The sequence below is a fragment of the Nicotiana tabacum genome, chromosome 6, assembly GCF_000715075.1.
Source record: "Nicotiana tabacum cultivar K326 chromosome 6, ASM71507v2, whole genome shotgun sequence".
NCBI lineage: Eukaryota > Viridiplantae > Streptophyta > Magnoliopsida > Solanales > Solanaceae > Nicotiana > Nicotiana tabacum.
The window spans coordinates 131510318-131530530 of NC_134085.1; the positions used below are offsets into that span (position 1 = coordinate 131510318).

The following is a 20213-nucleotide window of genomic DNA, read 5'->3' on the forward strand; positions in this document are numbered from 1 at the left end:
ATAATTCATAGGTAAATCACCATGTAAATTTTCCAATGAAACAAAAGAATTATTTGAAATCCCCAAAAAAATCCATAAGTGATATCGTAGGAAAATTCGTATGTAATATTGCATATAAAATTAACGCGTTTCAAAATATTTTCCCATAAAAATTCGCAAGTAATCTATACATTTTTAAAATATTTTTTTTATTTAATCTAGCTTATATTCTTACAATTCACCTATATTATCACAATCATTCCACACACGTCTAATACAATTATAACAAAGAAAAAAATATAATTCATAACATTAATATTAATAACATATAATCCTTCATCAAAAAGCAAAATATCCCAAATGTAAAACTAAATAGTCTAATGAGCATCTCAATCCTAATTATAATCACTTTCATTCACGTTACCAAGGTTAGAACCACTTTCATTCACATTATCAAAGTCATTGTCACTTTCATCCTCAGATCCTTAATTGTCTTCTTGAGATGATAACTCATTTGAAGAAGATGCATTGAAATTCACGTACTTCTTCAATAAGTCTAATTCTTTCCTCATCTTTCTGTTTTTGCGCCGCTCTTCTTGCAACTGAGCATATAAGTTAGCATTGGAAGCATGCACCTGAGATTTAATCATCTCATCAATTTGTCCAGGTAAAGAAGATGTTGAATGCTTAAGTGCTTTTACAGATCGACCTAAGGAGCCAAGGCCCGCAACCCTTCCTTTTTTCTTTCCACCAACAGATTGCACCCAAATATCCATTTCACTTAATTGGCTTGCTGAATTAGTGTCACCTACCTCAGTTGATGCACTTTGAGAAGCTGATAGTTCTTGTTTCGTTCTTTCAAAATTATTCTGCATCAAAGTAAGTTATTTGAGAAATTATATAATGCCAATAAAAGGAAATGTTTTACAAATATAAATAGATGATGTAGATAGAGAGTGGACATTGGACACGCTGTGCTAAGCTAGCACTCTGTATAAAGCATTTCACAGATGAGTATTGTGCGTGAAATATATGGAACCAGGCAATTAAAGAAGAATATTAAGCGGCACTTTCTCCACGGTAAAGCACTGTTGTATTTTGTTCTATGTAAATAAAGTTCCTTTCTCAATTCTCATCATCCATAACTTAAAAAGTTATGTCCATAACGATAGTACATGAAGTAAGCCTTAGGAAATATACTTAGTCTAAGCAAGAAGGCCAAAACGTTTGATAAGGAAGAATGAACAACCACCAGTACAATTGCAATTGCAAGTTTGCAACAGTAAGTCAGCAACAGAATTCATTAAAAGGAAATCATTTTAAATTTCTAACGAGCAGCAGGCCAGCATCTAACGAGCAGTGGATTCAAGTTTACACAGAATTCAGAAATAACGTGTGCTCTTGTTGAGGTTTAGTTGAGCAATTGTTTGATCTGAAAATTGAACTCTATTTTAAGATATAACGGACTTTAAACTTACTATCTAGTTTCATAATGGCACTAAGGTAGTTCAATTTTAAACCCTTGGCATATCTGTTTGTATCATAATGTTGTCACTGAGGTAATGCTTCGAAAAAAAGTAAAAGAAGGAACACTTACATAAGCAGCTTCAGCTTTCTCATTTACCCAACATTTTTCATTTTTTGTGTGATGAGTCTGAAAATAAAATTCCGCAATTGAAGGTTCTTTTCCGGTGGCTTCTTTCTGGAAATAAAGGAAAATACAATACTATCAACACCGAATATGATGTTATTTTCTTGAAGAAATAAATTTAAAAAGATCTATATATTATATATATATATATATATTACCATTCTCTTCCAAATCACCACTCGATGAGATATACAACCACATGTATGAATTGAGGCGCCGTCATTTGAATTACAATTCTTTTTATTCTGTTCGGACTTTGACTTAAATTCAGGAGACTCCCAATACTCCTTCATCTCTTTGAATACATCATCCCCCATCCAATTTGGTTTCACAGGCAAGTTTTTTCTAATATCTTGAAAAAGTTGGGTCATTCTTGCCGCTGCTCTTTTCTCAAAATTGTCCCGTGTAGCTACATTATACTGAGGTAGCCATTTGAATTTCTTCTGCATGTATCAAATTAAAATTGCATTAGCCATACAATAACATACCAACAATATTTGAATATGAACCAGATTATAAATTTCCTTACCCTGAATTCCTCAAACCACATATCGCGAATAGATTGTGAGAACTTCTTCCAAGAAGGTTTAGCTAGCTCAAATTTACTACGAATGCAAAGAGCAATACCTTCAATAACTGGCTTATGAGGATCAAACCTACATAAAGTATAGTAGTTATACCAGCAGATAATTAAAGGAGTTATCTGACAGCAAACTCCACTAGTACAGTATTAAGTTTCCAGCATATGTTATCATTTGTTAGCTTTTCAGACTGGAATTCACATAGAATAGAGCACAGTAACATATTAATAGTAGTACATATGCAACTGAAACTTACTACGCAACAAAAATTAAAGAACTGAAGTTTAAGACATAGCATGATCTATATCAACAACCATAAAAAGAAGCAGCACTAGAATTTTGCCGGTTTAACACTTGAACTGACACCCAACTCCTCGAGCTATGATATTGAACTCCAATATAAAGATAATCATCAATATCTAACTTTAATACCCACTCAATCCACTGAATGCAAGTAAATACAGAAATTCTGCAATTAAGTTTTTCCAGCATGCAGAACTAGTAACACAATTATCAACTCAAAACCTCAGTTAGAATCCCTCTGGCTAGCAAATAATTCATACAGATATACAGTATGCATTTATCAGATAGAATAACATCAATTCAACTCAGCTCACCAATAAAACTCGAGGAGCATCTGGGAATATATACATAATCAATCTTCCAATGCAAAGGCTGTTCTATAGTATGACATATGGGTTCACGTGAATCCAATATATATATATTATACACACACAAAACAGTGTATAAGTCATGAATAAAAATGTCGAATCTTTCACTCTTTTATATAATAATAAAAATACAAGTTAGTATAATTACCCATCCGCTTCAGGTTTAATCCACATTCGATGCTCATCATCGTCATTGCCAACCGTACTAGATGAGGTGGCTGGAGTCATATTGGCCGGTGGAGACATCATCGGTTCAGTTTCTTGATTTACAAGTTGAGATTCATTAGATTGAGGTTGAGATGTAGTGTTATGAGGCTGGGATTGACTGACTTCAAGAATAGGATGAGGCAGAGAAGTGTCATTTATATGAAGTGGACCAGTATGAGATAGGCGGGGTCGTGGTAGTATTATGGGAATTCAACATTTTGTAAAACCTGGTAGCATCCATAATCGGGGACTCTTCTATATTGGGTTCAAATTGATGCCCAAATTGTACACCAGCATCATCATAAATCATACTTTGATATCTATTTACATGTTCATTGTAGCAACCCCTTTGGTAGGGTACTACTTAGGAAACAAATCTAATTTCCTACTTACAAAATATTAAAAAAGATATTAATAAAAATATTCAGAATAATTTTAGTAGCGGAAGTAGGCCCATGAGAAAAGGTTCAAAGTGCAATATATTTTTTTTTTTTTGAAAATACACCATAATTTTATTTTAAATGAAATACAATGTCAAAATATTAACATATGGTGATATAACCCTTCTTGATTAATCAACAGATTAAAGCAACTTCCTAACAGATTTATACAATCATTCAAAATCACTACAAGTTTGTATTGTACATAAATTTCAAACTATCGGGTAAAAAAAAGAAAATAGTTTTCTCCTTTTCTACATATTTACAAGACAAAGTGTAAATTCAGTATATTACAAGACTTGAGTTATTAAAACACCTTAATACAATAAAATAGGCTACAAATTCAAGTTACAAGATTTTGGTCTTTAAAATCCAACAAGCCTCCAAATAACATAAGTGTGACATATATATATATATATATGTATATGTATATATCTTGTATATCCTGTATATCCTGTATATCCTGTATATCATGTACATGTCCCAAAACTATGCAAACCAAGGTGCATATGCAAATGTGATCTCCATAAATTCTCCCAAAAAGACTACTTCACCCTGGCCATCTTCAGATTTCATCCCGAACATTTCCTACGATAGAAAACAACTATCGATGAAGCTTAGTACTTATTGATGTATAAATTTTAGGTTTGGAGTCATTAAATTCTCCAATTCCCCTTTTCAGTCATAGTTAGCTCAATTTAACATAATTTAAAACAAGTGAACAAATATATCAAACATATCAATATCAAACTTTGAAGTGTTTCCAAATATCAATAACAATGTTCAAGAGTCTAGAAAGTGTATACTATCAATTTAAGAGAGTATACCAAATATCCATTTTTCGCCCAATATGTACGTCATGCCATCACACTAAGCATAATCAGATATCAAGATGGACCGAAGCCCCAAATCAAGTAGGGTCAAAACCCAATAGACAAGAGAATCAAGAACCATATTAAAAATGGCTTCCTAGTTCGTACTTAACACGGACAAGTTCCATAATTCAAGACGAACTACAAATCCAAAGTCAAGATGGCAAAAGATCCGAATCAAGAGGCATGCCAAGATGAGTGACAAAGTCACTGCTACAAGAAGGACAAAGTCCCAACAAGAATGCAAAATGATCAAACAATCCGTACGAATGGGTGATTTAGCAAATATCTTACAATACTTGATAGAGTACGAATATAACAATATAAATTGAAGCCAAGAAAAATAAAATATCAAGTTATTTTAACATATTCCAAAGCAAAAAGAGTACAATTTTATACACAAACCTTGGTGTTTTACCACAAAACAGCTCAATCACAACTTTGGGACGTTTGAATCCGTCTACGCCGTAAACAAACCAAATCTGTCCACTTCCTCAAACACTTCCCCTTTAATTTTTTCAAGGGTTTATATACCTTAAATACATAATCAAGTATCTAAATAAGTTCAGTGATTTAGCAAGTCAAACTAAATATGATATTGGTTAAAATTACCCAAAAACGTTTGAAACAGAAATTCTGGACAGTATCACTATTCCGAGTTGTGACTCAGTTTTTGAAGATCTACACGGACAAACTAGACTTTTTGGTCTTCAGAAAAGTTGTAGATCTATGTCTTACCGTTTCAGAACATATTGAATCACCTCCATATCAATTTTGAACAAAACGTTATGCTAAAATTACTAACAGCAGTACATGGAGTATTTCTAAAATTGGAAATCTGGACAGCACCTGCCCTGTACTTTCTGATCCTTTTTCAGGTAAATACCAACAAAACTAGATTTTCTAGTAGGTGTCTAGTATAAAAACGAGTTTAGAAACTTACCAAGAGGAGCAACTTGATCTTCACCAAAAACGAAATTTGCTTGTTGATTTAGTAGAAATCCATGGTTTTTTTTCATGAAGCTTCAGATTTTCAAGTTTCTACGGAGAAGAGAGATAGAGAGAAGGAGGGATAGATAGAAAGAGAGAGATGGATAGCTACTCTTCTTTGTCTTGAAGAGTAGAAAAAAAAATGGGGAGTTTATGGATAGATATGAAATAAAATGGTTACCCAACTACTAAATATTTTTAAATAAATACAAAAGGTTGGAAACCCAAAAACTTAATTATATATATTTAATAACAACTAGTCAAAATAATATTAAGTGTTACATATAACAACATCACGAAACTTCATTGCCAATATTAACACAACCTAAAGTAAGAAATTTTCATATATTGACCATTTCACATTTAGGAAGTGCAAAGTAAATATTTCCTCGTTATAAAAATGCTCAATCAAGAATGCAAATATTATAAAAAATTTTGGGGAGTTACAACTCTCTCTCCCTAAAAAAAAATTTCGCCTCGAAATTTACCTTGTACTAGTCCCGAAACAAATGTGGATATTGAACTCGCATATCCTCTTCTCGCTCCCAGGTAGCTTCTTCGCCTGAATGATTTCTCCAAAGAACCTTCACTAATGGGATTCTCTTATTTCTAAGCTCTTTTATCTCACGCGCTAAGATTTGGATTGGTTTTTCTTCATATGTCAAATTAGGATTAACCTCAATAGACTCAATCGGAAGAACATGAGATAGATCTGAGCAGTATTTTCGAAGCATAGAAACATGAAAGACGTTATGGATCTTACCTAATTCAGGTGGCAAAGCTAGCTTATATGCAACCGGACCAATTCTCTTAAGTATTTCATAAGGTCCAATGAATCGAGGACTAAGTTTACCTTTGTGGCCAAATCTCATAATCTTCTTCCATGGAGAAACCTTTAAAAATACCTTATCGCCCACTTGATGCTCAATTTCACGCCTTTTAAGATCAGCATAGGACTTTTGTCTGTCTGAAGAAATTTTCAAACGATCCTTGATGATTTTTACCTTATCTTCAGTTTGTTGCACAATCTCAGGACCCACAAATTTTCTTTCACCAACCTCATTCCAACAAAGAGGCGTTCTACATTGTCTCCTATATAAAGATTCATAAGGAGGCATGCCTATACTTGATTGGTAGCTATTATTGTAAGCAAATTCTATTAGGGCTAAGTGTTTGTCCCAACTACCCTTAAATTCAATAATGCAGGCTCGAAGCATATCCTCCAAGATTTGTATTACCCTTTCAGACTGGTCGTCCGTTTGTGGATGGAAAGCGGTACTAAAATTCAACCTGGAACCCAAAGCTTCTTGCAAACTAGACCAAAATCTAGATGTAAACCTCGGATCTCTATCAGACACAATAGAAACAGGGATTCCATGCAGCTTCACAATCTTATTAATGTACAATTCTGCTAAACGTTCAAGTGAGTAGTCCATTCTGATTGCCAAGAAATGAGCACTCTTAGTTAGTCCATCTACAATGACCCAAATTGCATCATGATTTCTTTGAGTGCGTGGAAGTCCAGAAACAAAGTCCATCGTTATCCTTTCCCATTTCCATTCAGGTATTGACAAAGGTTGCAAGAGACCAGCTGGGACTTGATGTTCAGCCTTTATTTATTGACATACCAAGCATTTAGAAATGAACTCTGCAATGTTTTTCTTCATACCACTCCACCAATAGTGCTCGTTAATGGTCCGATACATTTTAGTACCTCCAGGATGCATTGCATAAGGTGAACTATGTGCTTCAATCAAGATCTGCTTTCTCAATTCATCATCATTAGGTACACACAACCTATTTTTATAAAATAAGGTATCATCTTTCCTTAATGAAAATTTTGATTCTCTTCCATTTTGGACTTCTTCAACCCGTTTCACAAGCTTCTCATCTAACTTCTGTGCTTCTTGGACTTGCTCAAGTAAGACTGGATTGACTTGCAAATTAGCAATGATAGAACCATTAGAATTAAATGAAAGTCAAACATTCATGGCTCTTAATTCAAGAAGCAAAGGCAAAGGACCTAGAGTTAAACTTGCAAGGGAATTGTGATTCAACGCATCTGCAACCACATTGGCTTTACCAGGATGATAATCAATCGTGCAATCATAATCTTTGATGAGTTCAAGCCATCTACTTTGTCGCAAGTTTAACTCTTTTTGTGTACCCAAGTACTTCAAACTCTTGTGATCAGTAAATATGTGACACTTCTCTCCGTATAAGTAATGCCTCCAAATTTTTAAGGCAAAAACAATGGCAGCAAGTTCAAGATCGTGAGTGGGATAATTCAACTCATGTGATTTCAACTTTCGAGAGGCATAAGCAATTACTTTCCCTTCTTGCATCAAAACACAACCCAAGCCACGATGAGATGCATCACTGTATACCACATAATCTTTTCCTTCAGCTGGCAAAGAAAGTATTGGAGCTTGTGTCAACAAGGATTTGGAATTTTCAAAGCTCTCTTGACACTTGTCATCCTATACAAATTTGGCATCTTTCCCTAAAAGCTTGGTCAAGGGAGAAGCTATAATAGAGAAGCCCTTCACAAATCTTCTGTAATATCCTGCTAAGCCCAAGAAAATTCTTATCTCAGTTGGAGTTTTAGGGAGTTTCCAATAAACAATAGCTTGAATCTTACTAGGATCAACCTTCACACCTTCAGATGATATAATGTGCCCTAAAAATGCCACTTCATTTAGCCAGAATTCACATTTGGAAAGCTTCGCGTAGAGTTGTCTCTCTTTCAGAATTTGCATGACAATTCAGATATGCTTATCATGATCTTCTCTATTATTGGAATAGACTAAAATGTCATCAATAAACACCACCACAAATTGATCGAGATAAGTCTTGAATACACGGTTCATTAGATCCATAAATGCAGCAGGAGCATTTGTCAAACCAAATGGCATTACCAAAAATTCATAATGGCCATACCTGGTCCTAAAAGCAGTTTTAGGAACATCTTGCTCCCTCACACGCAACTGATAATATCCAGACCTCAAGTCAATTTTTGAGAATAAGCTGGCACCCTTCAGTTGGTCAAACAAGTCATCGATTCTAGGAAGTGGGTATTTGTTCTTGATTGTTACCTTGTTCAGCTGTCGGTAATCAATACAAAGCCTAAGAGTGCCATCTTTCTTTTTCACAAATAAAATAGGAGCTCCCCAAGGTGAAATACTGGGACGGATAAAACCTTTCTCAAGAAGTTCTTGCAATTGAGCCTTCAACTCTTTTAATTCAGCTGGAGCCATTCTATAGGGAGCGATAGAAATAGGAGTAGTTCCAGGGACAAGATCTATAGGAAATTCAATCTCTCTTTCTGGAGGCAACCCAGGAAGATCATCAGGAAATACATCAGGAAAGTCGCACACAGTTGGTATGTCCTTAAGACTTGGACTCCCCAATCGTGTATCGACTATATGAGCAAGATAGGCATCACAACCTTGACAAATCATCTTCCTTGCCAAGACCGCAGAAATAATATTAGATGACAATGATCTTTCTCCTTGAACTACCATGTATGAATATGCAGGAGTTCTAAATGTCACTTGCTTCAATCTACAATCAACAAATGCATGGTGCCTATGGAGCCAATCTATGCCAACAATAACATCATAGTCTCGGAAGGGCATTTCAAGCAAGTCGACAGGGAATACCAGATTTTGAATCATGAATGGACAATCTCGGTAAATCCTGTTAACAACAGCCTGATGACTTAATGGACTCGTGACCAGCACATCAAAGTCAAGTCTCACAAATTTAACAGTATCGGGAAATGCAAGTGATGAGCAAACATAAGAGTGCGAAGATCCAGGATCAAATAATGTAACAACAGATATGCCAAATAATTGAAATTTACCAGCAACCACGTCCGGACCATCCTGGTCATTCTTCTGTCTCATAGCATAAACTAGTGCAGCAGCTCTCGACCCACCATCCTGATTAGCTACACTCGAGCCTGCTGCTTGCATATTTCGAGGTCTAGCACTACTATTAGCTTGAGAATGAGTAGTGACAGGCTTTTGAACTGATCCTTCTGTGTGTGTATAAGAAAAAGGATTAGGATTAGGACAATCCTTCACTTTATGATCCATACTTCCACAATTAAAACAAGCACCAGAAGCTCGTCTACATGCACCATAATGATTCTTCCCGCACTGTGCACAAGTAGGTGTACGAGTTTTGCATTGGCCATAACTTGGAGTACTGGCAGTAGAAAAATTTGACTTATTCTGCTTATGATGTAATGATTTATGTGTACTCTCAGTCTTGGAATAGTCAAACTTTCCCTTTTTGGATGGACCGCCATAATCTGAATTACCCTTCCTAAACTTGTTTTCTCTCCTACTAGCTTCGTCCTTGTCAATTCTTCCCAAGTAAGTGCAGCTGAAATCAGCTTGGAAAAATCCTCAAGTTGTAAGATTGCCACTGATTTTCGAATGTAACCATTCAAACCTTCTTCAAATCTTCTGCACTTGTCTCTTTCACCATCAATAATACCTTTAGCATAGCGAGAAAGCCTGAGAAAGTTTTGTTGATACTCTGCAATAGACATACTCCCTTGTCTTAAATTCAGAAACTCTTTCTTTTAGAATCACAATAGACAAGGGGAACATATTTTGCACGAAATGATTTCACAAGGTCATCCCAAGTCAGCACCGGAGGTTTTGCTTTTGCATTTGGCACACTTACCCACCAATCATAGGCATCTTTTTGTAAAAAGGAGATAGCATACTTAAATTTGGCAGCATTAGTACACTCCAATTGTTCAAAGACCCTCTCCATGCGCTCGAGCCATTGATCAGCTACCGTGGGATCTGTAGTGCCTTCAAATTCAACTTCGCCCATTTTTCTCATCTTCTCAAAATTCATTTCACTAGGTTCTGACATTGTCCCAGCCAAGTAACAAAAGAATTCAGCCATCTGCTGGAATGGAGGAGTCATAAATGGAGTATTATGACTCATTGCTCTTGGATTACTGCTCATTTCATTTCCACTAACACGAGGATGATTTAGGTCAGGCAAGGGTTCCTCATTTCCTCCCTGAAGGTGATGCATGACATTATACTGGGCCTGACTTTCATCAACGGATTCAACAGCTCTATTCGAAGAAGAGGCCATATTAAAAGTCCTATAAAAGATAAGATCACACTGCATTAGGGACATGTACATGATGCATATGCACACAGAATACAATAAATTAAATTAAACAAGTATGCAAAAACTTATAAACTCCAAGTCATTTTAAAGAAAGGAAATAACAACAAATACTAGGTATTATCACAACAAAACAAATCCTAGAATCACAAACCGTGGCTCTGATACCAAAACTTGTAGCAACCCCTTTGCGAGGATACTACTTAGGACACAAATCTAATTTCGTACTTACAAAATATTAAAAGAGATATTAATAAAAATATTCAGAATAATTTTAGTAGCGGAAGTAGGCCCATGCGAAAAGGTTCAAAGTGCAATATATTTTTTTTTGAAAATACACCATAATTTCATTTTAAATGAAATACAATGTCAAAATATTAACATATGGTGATATAACCCTTCTGGATTAATCAACAGATTAAAACAACTTCCTAACAGATTTATACAATCATTCAAAATCACTACAAGTTTGTATTGTACATAAATTTCAAACTATCGGGTAAAAAAAAAGAAACTAGTTTTCTCCTTTTCTACATATTTACAAGACAAAGTGTAAATTCAGCATATTACTAGACTTGAGTTATTAAAACACCCTAATACAATAAAATAGGTTACAAATTCAAGTTACAAGATTTTGGTCTTTAAAATCCAACAAGCCTCCAAATAACATAAGTGTGACATACATATATATATGTGTATGTATATATATATATATATATATATATATATATATATATATATATATATATAAAAAGATATGTATATATCTTGTATATCATGTATATCATGTACATGTCCCAAAACTATGCAAACCAAGGTGCATATGCAAATGTGATCTCCATAAATTCTCCCAAAAAGACTACTTCACCCTTGCCATCTTCAAATTTCTTCCCGAACATTTCCTACGATAGAAAATAACTATCGCTAAGCATAAAGCTTAGTGGTGTATAAACTTTAGGCTTGGAGTCATTAAATTCTCCAATTCCCCTTTTCAGTCATAGTTAGCTCAATTTAACATAATTTAAAATAAGTGAACAAATATATCAAACATATCAATATCAAACTTTGAAGTGTTTCCAAATATCAATAACAATGTTCAAGAGTCTAGAAAGTGTATACTATCAATTTAAGAGAGTATACCAAATATCCATTTTTCTCCCAATATGTACGTCATGTCATCACACTAAGCATAATCAGATATCAAGATAGACCGAAGCCCCAAATCAAGTAGGGTCAAAACCTAATAGACAAGAGAATCAAGAACCATATTAAAAATGGCTTTCTAGTTCGTACTTAACACGGACAAGTTCCATAATTCAAGACGAACAACAAATCCAAACAAGATGGCAAAAGATCCGAATCAAGAGGCATGCCAAGATGAGTGACAAAGTCACTGCTACAAGAAGGACAAAGTCACTGCTACAAGAATGCAAAATGATCAAATAATCCGTACGAATGGGCGATTTAGCAAATATCTTACAATACTTGATATAGTACGAATATAACAATATAAATTGAAGCCAAGAAAAATAAAATATCAAGTTATTTCAACATATTCCAGCAAGCAAAATGAGTACAAGTTTATACACAAACCTTGGTGTTTTACCACGAAGCAATTCAATCACAACTTGGGGACGTTCGAATCGTCTACGCCGTAAACAAACCAAATCTGTCCACTTCCTCAAACACTTCCCCTTTGATTTTTTTCAAGGGTTTATATACCTTAAATACATAATCAAGTATCTAAATAAGTTCAGTGATTTAGCAAGTCAAACTAAATATGATATTGGTGAAAATTACCCAAAAACGTTTGAAACAGAAATTCTGGACAGTATCACTATTCCGAGTTGTGACTCAGTTTTTGAAGATTTACACGGACAAACTAGACTTTCTGGTCTTCACAAAAGTTGTAGATCTATGTCTTACCGTTTCAGAACATCTTGAATAACCTCCATATCAATTTTGAACAAAGAGTTATGCTAAAATTACTAACAGCAGTACATGGAGTATTTCTAAAACTGGAAATCTGGACAGCACCAGCCCTGTACTTTCTGATCCTTTTTCAGGTAAATACCAACAAAACTAGATTTTGGTTCCTTCATAAGAGTTATAGATTTATGAAATACCTTTCCCGAAAGTCCTAGATCACTTAAATCGGAGCTCTGTACAAAAAGATATGTAGAACATTCTAGTAGGTGTCTAGTATAAAAACGAGTTTAGAAACTTACCAAGAGGAGCAACTTGATCTTCACCAAAAACGAAATTTACTTGTTGATTTAGTAGAAATCCATGGTTTTTTTTATGAAACTTCAGATTTCAAGTTTCTACGGAGGAGAGAGATAGAGAGAAGGAGGGATAGATAGAAAGAGAGAGATGGATAGCTACTCTTCTTTGTCTTGAAGAGTAGAAACAAAATGGGGAGTTTATGGATAGATATGAAATAAAATGGTTACCCAACTACTAAATATTCTTAAATAAATACAAAAGGTTGGAAACCCAAAAACTTAATTATATATTATATTTCATAACAACTAGTCAAAATAATATTAAGTGTTACATATAGCAACATCATGAAACTTCATTGCCAATATTAACACAACCTAAAGTAAGAAATTTTCATATATTGACCATTTCACATTTAGGAAGTGCAAAGTAAATATTTCCTCGTTATAAAAATGCTCAATCAAGAATGCAAATATTATAAAAATTTTGGGGTGTTACAACTCTCTCCCTAAAAAAAATTTCGTCTCGAAATCTACCTTGTACTAGTCCCGAAACAAATGTGGATATTGAACTCGCATATCCTTCCTCTCCGTGCGATGTCCAATACCAATATCCTGGCATGAACCCTTTTTGAAAAACATGCACAATAACTTGATCGCATTTTAGGTGCTTCATATTTTTACAACGCTTACAAGGGCACCTTATGACTCCCTCGGACAAGTACTTAGGTTGACTACAAGCAAATTTAATAAACTCATCCATGACACGTAAAAATTCATCTGTATATCCCGCTCGACGGGGAAGTAGTCTATTTTCCATCCATTTTCGATGCTCGGGAATTTTCATTTTCTGAACCAAAAGACAAATATAGTTAAAAATATAGATAATAGCATTTAGGCACTAGACATAAAACAGTTAGTGTTGGAATTCTTGGCTGCCCAAAAAACAGGCCCAGTCTCATGAAATTTACATGTACTGACATGCGTACATCACAACATAGTTCTGGCAGTCCACTTAATCTACTTTTACTCCCTGTTGTGCTTTTAAAAGATTGTATGGTTTGCACTGAAAATGCATCCTCTAGTCAGGCAACACCAGTTTTTTAGAGAAATATAAACACCACAAATATGTGTGTGTAAGATCAATGTGAGTATAATAAAAATAAAAAATAAAAAGAGCTAACCAGGTGGGCAAAAGATGAAGAGTAAAAACGTAATATAGCAAAAACTTTTGAAGAAAAAATAAGCCTTGTGGCACTTAACACTTCAATTACCACTAAAAATATCACCACAATTCATGTTTGCTTCTTCTATCTGTTATTTAATCCAATAAGAAAAAAGCACAAATACATATCTAACATATCGGTCAAAAATTAATCAAAATATAGTGCACATGGCAAGTGTTAACCCCCTGACAAAGGTCCTCGGCAGGTGTGGGTTGTGACAAGGATTTTCATGATGGCCTTGGCACACAACCTGAAAAAAATGGGGCAACATCATGAAGGGCTGCTCGGCATGACGGACAATGCAGGGTTCGACAAACGCACCTTGAACGGAAGCAAGGCACATTTTACTTAGATGTGCGGGTTTGGCAAAACAATGACAAGCAAAAGCCATGTCAAGCAGGGGCAAAGACATGGCAAGGCGGGACAAGCAAAGGCAAATGATACAGACAAATTTGATCAAGTCGGGGGCGATTTGACATGGGTGGGCAGCTTTGACAATGAACGTGTGCGGCTAAGTCAGTGGATGGTGAGCTGTGGCAATGACATTGGCGCGGAGCAGTGTCAAAGACAAGGTTGGGCGCAATGCCAGCCTTGGCACAAAGCAGCTGGGCAAAAATCGGGCCAAGCTGTGCACAAGCAGCAGTTGGAAAACATGTGCCAAGCATATGGGAAGCAGTTGGCAGTTGCAACCTCTTCTAAGACATGCTGATCATGGCCTAAAAGTGTGCCCACGTTTTTGTACTTTGGCTTAACTTGTTGCCCATCAGTTGGGGCTTTGTCAACTGATTGTAGCCTTTAAATATTTGCCTAGGCTGTCCAAAACGGGGCAGAAACTTAGTCTAAGGCATTGTGTTAGCCAAAATTCGTCTAAGTTATTTTCCTAAGGGTGGGAAAACTATTTTGGGGCAGAGAATTAGGGAATTCTTTGTCTTGGCCATAGGGTTGGCTATTGTGTTCTTGTATTCACTCATTAATACAAGTTGGGGAGAAATTCATGTATATCGTGTGCCTTTATTTACAGATTTTGCTGCCTATTTTCATTCTAAGTTCAAACGTTCCTAAAAATAAAACTAAGTGTTGGAAAGGCTGAAGTCAAGGCTGGGCTTGACTGCCACACGGAGGTGAACCTCGGGCTGAGTTCGAGTGACACAAATCACCCCTGTGACAACTGGTATCAGAGCTTGGCTGGATCGGGGCGAAGACACAACGTTCATTGGTTGAATTTTGTGAAGAATGGTTGGTGGCAACGCAGAACTGAGGGAAAAGGTTGCTGCATTAGAGGCACTTGTCGGAATTGTTGATGGGGATCAATTTCTGACTATCTTGACTCGTCTCGCCTATCTTGAGGCCGAGATGAACAGACTGAGCCAGGAGTGCACAGATCTGAAAACGGAAAATGGGTTGTTGCGTCGTGCTGTTGGCAATGATGAAGCACAACGTGGGGCAGATCGTACCAAGGTCAGAATTCCGGAGCCTAAAGAGTTCAATGGCGCAAGGAGTGCCAAGAAACTTGAAAACTTCCTGTGGGATATGGAACATTACTTCCATGCTGCCAAAGTGCAAGATGAAGACAAAGTCCCCATTACGACTATGTACTTGGTGGATGATGCAAAGCTATGGTGGCGTACACGCGTGGCAGATGATGTAAGTGCTGGTAGGCCGAAGATTGATTCTTGGGAAGGGCTGAAGAAAGAGTTGAAGGATCAATTCTTTCCTAGCAATGCGGGCTGGATTGCTAGAGATCGTTTGAAAAAGTTGAAACAAACTGGAACGGTCAGGGATTACGTCAAGGATTTTAGTTCTTTGATGCTGGATATTAGCAACATGTCTGAGGAGGACAAGCTGCATAATTTCCTTTACGGGTTGCAGTCGTGGGCGCAAATGGAACTCCGAAGGCAAAATGTGAAAGATCTTCCTAGTGCCATTGCTACTGCGGATGCGTTGGGTGATTTCCGGTTGGGACAAGATGGTTCTGATTTCTTTACTACTTTAAAGTCCAAAAACGGGAACAAGGACAAGGGAAAAGACTGGAGGAAAAACGGAACTGACAAGGGTAATGCTATTGAGGGCAATGGCAATGAGAAGGGAAAGCAATGTGCTGGACCTTCGACAAACAAGGGACAAAACAGCAAATTTGATGGCTGTTTTATTTGCAAAGGACCACACATGGCGAGGGATTTTCCAAGAATTGAACGGCTTTCAGCGTTGTTTGAAGAAGAAAAGAGTGAAGATGAACAAAACGAGGAAGAACATGTGCAAGCAACAACATATTTGGGACCTATGGTGGTGCTGAAAAATGCGGAAGCTGCTTCGTCGAGGACGACGAATTCTTCTGGTGGGGGTGGTTTGTTAACCCCCTGACAAAGGTCCTCGGCAGGTGTGGTTTGTGACAAGGATTTTCATGATGGCCTTGGCACACAACCTGAAAAAAATGGGGCAACATCATGAAGGGCTGCTCGGCATGACGGATAATGCAGGGTTCGACAAACGCACCTTGAACGGAAGCAAGGCACATTTTACTTAGATGTACGGGTTTGGCAAAACAATGACAAGGCAAAGCCATGTCAAGCAGGGGCAAAGACATGGCAAGGCAAGGCAAGGCAAGGCGGGACAAGCAAAGGAAAATGATACAGACAAATTTGATCAAGTCGGGGGCGATTTGACATGGGCGGGAAGCTTTGACAATGAACGTGTGCGGCTAAGTCAGTGGATGGTGAGCTGTGGCAATGACATTGGCGTGGAGCAGTGTCAAATACAAGGTTGGGCGCAATGCCAGCCTTGGCACAAAGCAGCTGGGCGAAAATCGGACCAAGCTGTGCACAAGCAGCAGTTGGAAAACATGTGCCAAGCACATGGGAAGCAGTTGGCAGTTGCAACCTCTTCTAAGACATGCTGATCATGGCCTAAAAGTGTGCCCACGTTTTTGTACTTTGGCTTAACTTGTTGCCCATCAGTTGGGGCTTTGTCAACTGATTGTAGCCTTTAAATATTTGCCTAAGCTGTCCAAAACGGGGCAGAAACTTAGTCTAAGGCATTGTGTTAGCCAAAATTCGTCTAAGTTATTTTCCTAAGGGTGGGAAAACTATTTTGGGGCAGGGAATTAGGGAATTCTTTGTCTTGGCCATAGGGTTGGCTATTGTGTTCTTGTATTCACTCATTAATACAAGTTGGGAAGAAATTCCTGTATATCGTGTGCCTTTATTTACAGATTTTGCTGCCTATTTTCATTCTAAGTTCAAACGTTCCTAAAAATAAAACTAAGTGTTGGAAAGGCTGAAGTCAAGACTGGGCTTGACTGCCGCACGGAGGTGAACCTCGGGCTGAGTTCGAGTGACACAAATCACCCCTGTGACAGCAAGCATGGTCTGCTTTCAGCATTTTTAGGCAACAAATGACCAAAGCAATGTAAAATATTTTCACTCTCTAGTCTAGAAGCATTGTGGCAGAAGATTGGTCTACCTTGGATAAACTAAAATCATGTGAATTAAGATATGCAGAAAGAATATCTAATATATTATTAACCAATATTCTGTTCCCCAATTATAGATAAATATACCTAAATATGTAATCTACATAGGATGTGTAAGGTTCATGAAGCATTACCATGCAAAAAAAAATTCTATTACAAAGTATCTTTGCTGCACTACTAAAAATTCTTAACTCCAAGGATAAACTTCACATTTTACCAATGGAAAATATGAGCATCCTCTAACCAAAATAAATAGAAGAAAAGATAAAGTTCTAGGACTAAGTAAGCATTAGTGTTTTACTTTTATAGTTCTAATATTCAGTTTCTATGTGTTGGAAAACAAGATATGCAAAAATAATTGCTAATCAACAGCAGTCTTGCTTTTTCACACAATAATTGATTTTGAGGCTCTATCAAAGATTGGTTTGGTAATTGCTACAGCAGAAATTGCCTCAAAATCTGGCTTCTAATTCAACTTTGTTGTTGGCCACGGAGAAGATAATGTGCCACTAGTATCTGAATCCTGCAAACTCGATGTACTTGATGATTTCCTAACTCAGAATTGATGATGCATAACTTTAGATTATGCATCTTTTGAAAACTAAAGTTTTCTAGATTGTATCCTAAAATTCTCAGTCTTTTCTTTCGTAAATTAGAAATTTCAATCCCTAAATATATATATAAAATAATCAAGGGTGATGAAAAAACCTAGAAATTCATACTCACTTAGCCAAAGAATGGGATGAACAAAACATAGACGATTGGCCAAAGCAGTAATTGAACATCAAAATGAAAAACAAAATTGACCAATATTTATGATTCCATAAATTAAAAGATAAAGAGATAGAGAAAAGGAGAGAGGCTTACGGGTTTAGAAAAAATGGAGGTGACAGAGCTTAGCGAGTGGAGGAGGCAGACTAAGCAAAAGCACCGGCGAAAATTTCCCCCTTATGTTCTCTCTTTTATTTTCAGTTGTAACGAAATATGTATATACTAAAGCTTTTATTATTTTGGAAGTAAATTATGAATAAATTTTTAAAAGTTGATTATAACCATAAACTTTCAAAAATTACTTTTGTAATTTTAAAATTTTAAATATGATCATATATGTCATTTGAACATAACAAAAGATAATTTATATTTCTTAGAAAATGAATTCAATTGTTTGAATAAAAATATTTTATCCCGATAATAATGAATTTTTTTTTGTGGGAATGTCATTTCAAATTTTCTTCAAACCAAAACAATTTCACTAAGCTTGGTATAACTATATTTCAAAAATATTACTTTTTCAACATAATTAAGTCATTAGTAACTTCTTCCCACAAAATAATTTTTTGTACTCTATGAAATCAAATTGAAATGTTTCTTAAATTTGTGTGTACTCCATGATTTTCTCGAAATCGCTATATTTATACAGTTGCTATCTTCCTCACGTTCATTACCTACACAACGATGATCATTTATTGTCCATACTAGTTAATATGATCTATCTAGGGTCCTAATAAAGAAGAATGGGGATGTGTATATAGAAAATATGTACATAGAATAAACTTATACACTTTCTCTACTATCGACCTTCTATAATATGTTCTTCCAAGCATAAATTTTAATTTATCTTATTAATTAAGGTAAAATAATTCTTTAGTATTACTTGTAACTTAATTATTCCCATGCCCATTTATATTGGAAACTTATCAACGATGATCTCTACATTTTATGTCAATATTTATGTTTATTTCATTGTTTGTGTCACACAAAATTTAACAAATAGTGCTATGGTACCTTTTTTTATTCGCAGTTATATAATAAACCTAACCACAAAGAGATAATAAATTTTCAGCTAAATCGAATAAAAAATAATTCAGTAAGTTATAAAATTCTCAATACAACATCTGTAATTTTCAAAGACAATATTCTGACTCAAGCTCGGAGCAAGTAAAATATCCCTATGCAAGAAAAAAAATTAAAATATATTCTAGCTAAATTCGCAATAAAAAAAAATCTCCAGCTAATAACACAAAAAATTAAATCCTCGGATATTTCGCCATAGAGAAATTTAGGTGAAACCGCTTCAAGATATTCCCAGTTAATTTTCCCGGGTAAATAAATACACAGGCAAATCCCCAAAAGAAATTCCTAGATAACTAAAACAACAGGCAAATCCCTATAAAAGAATTCCCAACTCCCAAGTAATAGCGCAATAGACAATCCCCAGTTAATTTTCCAGATATATAAGTCCCCACATAAATCCTCATGAAAATATTCGCAGGCAAAACCCAAACAATAAATCTGAGGTATTACCCTAGGTACATAATCCGTTGGTAATTCCCCAGGAGATATTTCCCATGTAAAATCGCAAAAAGATAACCCCAGGTAATTCCCTTGGAAAACTAAATCCCCAGGTACATCCTCATGATATAGTCCGCAGCAAACTCCGCATGACAGTTACCTAGGTAAGTATCTGCCGACTCATAAACGAAAAAAATAAAATTTACCTGCGAATTTACCTATGGATAGAGGACTTGTCGATTATTTCTCCAGGTAATATGTTTGCGCTTAATGGCGCCAAAACTACCTGCGGATTTATCGGGGGAAATTAAATTCCCATTTATAATATTTTACAATTTAAGAATTTTAAATTTCGGCAAGAAAATTCGCAAGTAAATCAAGGGATTTTATCCCCAGGTAATCCGCCTTTTTCTAGTAATGATAGTTACTCATGTTTTCAGAGGTGGATGC

At 35.8% G+C, this 20213-nt stretch overlaps 2 protein-coding genes and 1 long non-coding RNA gene across 6 annotated transcripts; all 3 read right to left on the reverse strand.

The window, feature by feature from the left end:
- Nucleotides 1-279: 279 nt before the first annotated feature.
- LOC107797328 (uncharacterized) lies at nucleotides 280-3345 on the reverse strand. Of its 3 annotated transcripts, XM_075254394.1 has the most exons (6): nucleotides 3031-3344; nucleotides 2160-2286; nucleotides 1789-2073; nucleotides 1577-1681; nucleotides 792-848; nucleotides 280-614 (listed from the first exon to the last, which is right to left on the reverse strand). In XM_075254394.1, the coding sequence occupies exons 1-6, from the start codon at nucleotides 3129-3131 to the stop codon at nucleotides 465-467; spliced, it is 825 nt and encodes a 274-aa protein (XP_075110495.1). In that variant the 5' UTR covers nucleotides 3132-3344; the 3' UTR covers nucleotides 280-464. The 3 variants fall into 3 exon arrangements, with proteins under 3 accessions (XP_075110495.1, XP_016475686.2, XP_016475685.2); XM_016620200.2 differs by having other exon boundaries at nucleotides 280-848; nucleotides 2160-2235; nucleotides 3031-3345; XM_016620199.2 differs by having other exon boundaries at nucleotides 280-848; nucleotides 3031-3342.
- A 3662-nt stretch (nucleotides 3346-7007) lies between these two features.
- Nucleotides 7008-9952, reverse strand: LOC142182051 (uncharacterized). The gene is made up of 5 exons (XM_075255928.1): nucleotides 9719-9952; nucleotides 8688-9629; nucleotides 8253-8378; nucleotides 7415-7871; nucleotides 7008-7318 (listed from the first exon to the last, which is right to left on the reverse strand). The coding sequence occupies exons 1-5, from the start codon at nucleotides 9950-9952 to the stop codon at nucleotides 7008-7010; spliced, it is 2070 nt and encodes a 689-aa protein (XP_075112029.1).
- A 1373-nt stretch (nucleotides 9953-11325) lies between these two features.
- On the reverse strand, nucleotides 11326-18429 carry LOC107796420 (uncharacterized). 2 transcript variants are annotated; one of them, XR_012710706.1, is made up of 3 exons: nucleotides 18339-18429; nucleotides 12148-12276; nucleotides 11326-11456 (listed from the first exon to the last, which is right to left on the reverse strand). It is a non-coding gene; the product is annotated as an uncharacterized LOC107796420 (long non-coding RNA). The 2 variants fall into 2 exon arrangements; XR_001650398.2 differs by lacking the exon at nucleotides 18339-18429 and adding an exon at nucleotides 12783-13016.
- Between the last annotated feature and the right edge of the window lie 1784 nt (nucleotides 18430-20213).

Coding starts and splice junctions, on each gene's coding strand:
- LOC107797328 (XM_016620199.2), bottom strand. CDS start 3,131: ATGATGTCTCCACCGGCCAATATGACTCCAGCCACCTCATCTAGTACG. Junction 2,074..2,159: donor TGTGGTTTGAGGAATTCAGG/GTAAGGAAATTT, acceptor TGATACATGCAG/AAGAAATTCAAATGGCTACC. Junction 1,682..1,788: donor TGGTGATTTGGAAGAGAATG/GTAATATATATA, acceptor CTTTATTTCCAG/AAAGAAGCCACCGGAAAAGA.
- LOC142182051 (XM_075255928.1), bottom strand. CDS start 9,952: ATGTCTATTGCAGAGTATCAACAAAACTTTCTCAGGCTTTCTCGCTAT. Junction 7,872..8,252: donor TTATGGATCTAATGAACCGT/GTATTCAAGACT, acceptor AAATTTGTATAG/GATGACAAGTGTCAAGAGAG. Junction 7,319..7,414: donor CCTTGCAAGTTTAACTCTAG/GTCCTTTGCCTT, acceptor AAGTCAATCCAG/TCTTACTTGAGCAAGTCCAA.